Raw genomic sequence first — 5316 nt, forward strand, 5'->3', positions numbered from 1 at the left:
CCTGCTTACGTGGGGATCCACACGGTGACTCTGGTACTCTGCCTTCCCTACGCCGTCTTCTTTGAGACCGCCGCTTCTCTCCTCTTTGGCTTCTTCCCCGGCGTTCTCTGCGTCTTCTCTGCCAAGGTCCTCGCCGCTTCTCTCTCCTTCCTCATCGGCAGGTACAAAATAAAATTATTATATCTGATTTCCTAATAACATATAATTATTTAGAATCATTATCAGATCAGAATATTTGATTGAGTACTATTGCGTTCAATTGTTAGTTTTTACTGTTTAGGGATTTTGATTTATTAGATTAGATAGATTTAGATGTAAGAATCAAGATGATGATGACGACGATTATACGACTCCATCTATGCATATACTATTATGAGTATCCCCAATTCCCAACCCGAATGTAGATCAGTAGATGTGGATCTGATCTCATCACTGCTCCGCTTATGTTTTAATAATGGATAATGATTAATGATTAATAATAATTTGTACCCTCCTCTGAATGCAAATCTAATTACTGATCAATTACCTCTCTTTTCCGGTTAGTTAGTTAGTTTGTTAGCTACCTCCTCAGATATGACTGTTTGATGTGCAGAAAGTAGTTAGTTAGTTTGTTAGCTAACTCGGCTCTACTCTCCAATCTCCACTCCGTATAGAATCACTCTAACAGAAGAGAATTCTTCTTCTTCTTCTTCGTCTCCAGGTTGATATTCAGGAGTTCAAGTTCAGCAATGGAGTGGGCCCACAGAAATAAATACTTCCATCTCCTTTCCACAGGAGTCGAGCGTGACGGCTGGAGATTTGTCCTCCTCGCTCGCTTCTCCCCATTGCCTTCCTACGTCATAAATTATGCGTTGGCCGCTACTAATGTTGGCTTCCTTGTCGATTTTCTGCTGCCAACAATCGTAGGCTGCCTGCCAATGATCTTACAGAACGCGTCTATTGGCAGCCTCGCCGGTGCTGCTGTTGCCTCCGCGTCCGGCTCAAACAAAGTCGCCGTTTGGTCTTATGTTTTCCCCCTTCTTGGGATCGTCTCCGGCATTCTTATTTCCTTGAGAATCAAAAACTACTCCTCCGCTCTCTCTTCAACTGCCCGTCTTCAAGACTCCCAACACACAAGTTTGAAAAAAGATCAGCGATAGAATTTCTACGTCTTATGTATTCAAGTCATCCAGCTGATGATTATTAGTTAATTAAGGTTTTATTTTGCTACTTTGTATTTCAGTCCTATTTATTCATTCATACAAAACACTCTTTTGATAATTCTCTCAATATCACTGTGTTAATTTATGATAGAGGTGTAAGTTTGGGCCTCCAGGCCCAACCCTAAACTCAAAAAGTTTAGGGCCGGGCAATGTCAGGCCCATGCTAATAGTAGCGGGTCTCGGGTCGGCCCATTTAACCCGGCCCAAACTTGCCGTTCTAATTTTTAGTATTCTTTAGATTATAGTTTGATGTTTGATAATAGGAAAAGAAAATGGGAAGATGTTCGTTGGTACTACTTTTTGAAAGGATTAAAAGCAAGGCCTCCATTTGGTAGAGAGACTCCTCGCTGAGACCCCAAGAACCCTCTTGGGATTGAAATATGATTCCCCTGAGGCTTGATATGCACGTTTGAGGGACCTACAGTTAGAGGCCAGAAACCCGTTTCTAAATATGAGATATTAAATTTGGAGTGACAATTTAAGTCACGGCACAACAAATAAATTACGGGTTGACACGAACACGATCAATTAACACGAATTACTCTCTATATTAAATTAATGGTGATTTTAGAGCATTCCTAAGGAAGATGAAGTTGATGAGGTGACCCAATTAGAACGAGGGAAAGACACCATTTGATTGGTCATCTTTCGTATAAATAAGTACACTTTCATTTTATCATCTTTTGCTCACTTATTAAAAATTTTAATATTTTATTCGCTCTATTAATTGCTTGATTTGAGCGTGTGAGTGCCTCGTGCGAGTTTACCTAAAGAACCAAGATGGACAGTGGCAGAGAAGGTGAAATGGTCGGTGTTGTGCTTTTAGCTCCCACCAAAAGGAGAGGTATAAAATAGAGACACGGGAATTATCTCTCTCTTACTTTTCTATCAAGTCTTACTAAAATAATTAGAGTCTTAAAATCTATCTATTAATTCTCCTATTCTTATATCTCGCATTGTGGTGGGCATTCCATTTCCACCCACTAAGCACCGATGGCAGGCCTATTCAAAGGCGGAACATCTGAGGTTCAATCAAGACTCTGGCCACTAATATAAAAGTTTAGTGCCTTCTCAACTAACTCCATCTCCATCGCGTATGTATGACATCTAGATTACGACATTGTTGCCGATCGAGTAATTTGTTCAAATTGACTGAAGACCAAACTCACAAGGGTAATTTGTTTGCGGTATCTTTCGAGTTGTCAAATTTTACTTTTATATCCAAATGTATCACGGCGTTGAAAATCTCTCATTATTTTCCCAAATGAAGACCAACGGGCATACATAAATAGGGTCAAAGTGTGAACTACTCAGTAGCAAAGTCGTCGTTTGCTTAATATTTCAAAATAACTAATCCTGCCAACATTGGATACATGATGTCAACCCTTTAGGTTCTGGACAGTTGCATTCCATTAATTTGGACATAACACACACACACACACACACACACACACACACATATATATATATATATATGTATTAATACATATATGTACGTACGTACGTATGTATGTATAAAGCCACATATGATGAGTCATTTTAATTTTAGGGGACTCATAGTCCTTCATTCATGAACTTTGGTCATCAAACGATCAGATAATCAAGATTACTATTAACCTAAGGATGTCTAAATTATATCAACTCCATTACTTTCTGATGTTGAAGTTCAAATATGTAAAAATAACATATTTAATGTGTTATTCTACATTGTGCTTCAATAGATAATACTATTTCAAATACTATATTTCATTTATTTTCATAGTTATTAAGCTTTGAAACTTATAAAATAAAACCTTTTATTTTGAAATAATTTGAACTTGGAAGATTAATAAACGAAAAAGTCAATACATCAATGAATGCTTGACCATAGGTGTAGAACATGTCAAATTTAATTCTAAATTTAGCACCATATTGGAGACTGATTTTTCCAAGGCAAGTCCTAAAATTATGCTCAAAAGTCTAAATGCTAATTGTATATTTGTTTGGAGAGTTGCAGGTCACAACAATCGACCCCCTCAACATATTTTATTAATAAAATAAGGAATCGTAAGTAGATTTAATGGTTGAAGCACCGCAGTGATATTGTGGTGATTTATGGCCTTAATTTGGATGTGTGCCGTCAATTCTTCCAGACAAATGAAGTTGGATGAATCAGCCACTACAATTACAACCACCCAATGCAAGAATTATAAGATCACGCACATTTTTGTGACCAGTACTCTCTTGTTCCACTTTGCGCTTTATAAATTTTAAATATTAGTGTTTAATCCCATATCTAATGACGTATTTACTTAAAAAATTAATAATAAAAATTTAATAGACTTCACATAATATAAAAAATAAAAAAAATAAAATATCAATTCTTACGCCCTTTAGTATTATTTCTTATTAAAGAAAATAAATACTAACTTACTTATCTACCGTTGACTAATGATCATAGAAAAAAAAAATAATGAACTTTTAACTTTTATTTTTAATCTCATTATCTTTTCTGCTCTTTTAAAATTTAATAAACGCGTCTTTTTAAATAGTTCTGACTTCTGATAGTTCTGTAGTAGTACTTGTGGTTGTAGACAAAAGCGAGCGGATGCAATTATCAGCCACATTTTAGCCCTCTTTGTGGCTCCCATCATTCCTTATCACTAAGCACTAGCTGATAGGTACAACTCTTACCCTCCATGACATGACAGCTAGGCGTTGCTTCCATTTCCGTTTGTATTTCCATTTTCATTTTTATTTATATTTTTTTTTTACTTTTTAAAAAATTTAATAAATATTTAGTTCATAAATTTAAAATAATAATTTAAAATTATTATTAATTTATATATATATATATATTTTAAAAATATTATAATAAATTATAAATTATAATTTAAATTATAACACAAATCTCGTACTAAATGAATTGTGATATATTATTTTGGTTGCTACTACAAATTAATGAAGTACAAAGAACATTTATATTTATCAATACTTATATATCGACAAATCCCCGGTCTCTTTTTAACTTTCCTCTCCGGCGTGGCCGGTATTCTTCAAATCAATCCTTGTCTACTCAGGATAAGAATGAATGTTATGTTAGATGCATGGTCATACATGATCATCATCACGGGAAGAAAATAATTAAAAAGATTGATACGGCTAGTCCTGTTTATCTACACTTACGTGCGTACACACCGTATTTAAAAAATACAAAACACGTGGTGCGTATACGGTAGCTAGGCCTAGGTCTTTATAGGCGATTTAGATATGTATATATATATATATGTAATTCAAAAGTTCTCTTTGTGGAATTCAAACTTGGTGGAAGTCTTGTGAGAAAAGTCGGAGGCCAGTTGCCTGAGCTCCTTTGTCAGTGCGGGGGCTCCACAGTAAAAAACACCTGCCAAATATATGTGTATATTTGCTTTATGATCAGTAAATTGAATGATTACAATTAGAGCGAGCGAGATATACGGATGCATGCTTGATCACAGAAGTTGTAATACTCATGTAAATGTGTTGTATATGTTACGTACCAACTCTGGAGTGGGGATGTTGGAGAGCAATCCTCTTGTAAACTTGGCGCCAGTTTGGCTTGGCGAAGTGGGATTTGACTCTTGTGCCTGAGACAACGTCCACGCCGTTCTTTGCGTGGTGAAGAGACTGAAGCATCGCTATGAGAGCCGACCGAGCGTCTCCTTCCTCGTACACGCTCGTGCAGTAGTTGTGCAGCTCTATGACTCCCTTCTCGTCAATCTCGGCCACCTCGTTCAGAATCCCTCTGAACCACTCGAACGACCCTTGTTCTCGCGTCACCCAATAGTAGTACGCCTTGCGCGTTCTGAACCCTGACGCTGACAATCTGTTGTTGCTCTTCACTATTATCGATTCCTCTTCCATTTTTATGTTTCCGATGATGTCCTTCATTATGCTTATCATCGGAGTCGCTCCGATCCCCAGCCCCACCAGCAACACCACGTCGTACTTCTTGTAGTCCTGCGCCGGTGCTCCGTATGGACCGTCTATTAGAATCTTCGGAAAGTTTATTATTGCCCCATTATTAATATTATTGTTATCATGATCCCCAGCAGATCCTCCTATCTCTAGGTCCGCTCTCAGTAGTCCGCTCTTC

At 37.1% G+C, this 5316-nt stretch overlaps 2 protein-coding genes across 2 annotated transcripts in view; one reads left to right on the forward strand and one right to left on the reverse strand.

Annotated features, from left to right (window-relative positions):
• LOC112094568 overlaps positions 1-1269 on the forward strand; it is a 7034-nt gene extending 5765 nt beyond the window's left edge. Inside the window, exons 3-4 of the mRNA XM_024175789.1 lie at positions 1-161; positions 701-1269. Of these exons, the coding sequence (XP_024031557.1) occupies positions 1-161; positions 701-1139 (600 nt within the window). The 3' untranslated portion in view covers positions 1140-1269. The remainder of the gene's footprint in view (positions 162-700) is intronic.
• Positions 1270-4093: 2824 nt separating this feature from the next.
• LOC21388187 (respiratory burst oxidase homolog protein D) overlaps positions 4094-5316 on the reverse strand; it is a 5271-nt gene continuing 4048 nt past the window's right edge. Inside the window, 2 exon segments of the mRNA XM_024175815.1 lie at positions 4094-4584; positions 4721-5315. Coding sequence (XP_024031583.1) covers positions 4475-4584; positions 4721-5315 — 705 coding nt within the window. The 3' untranslated portion in view covers positions 4094-4474.

This window comes from Morus notabilis, unplaced genomic scaffold, assembly GCF_000414095.1.
Source record: "Morus notabilis unplaced genomic scaffold, ASM41409v2 Scaffold344, whole genome shotgun sequence".
Taxonomy (NCBI): Eukaryota; Viridiplantae; Streptophyta; class Magnoliopsida; order Rosales; family Moraceae; genus Morus; species Morus notabilis.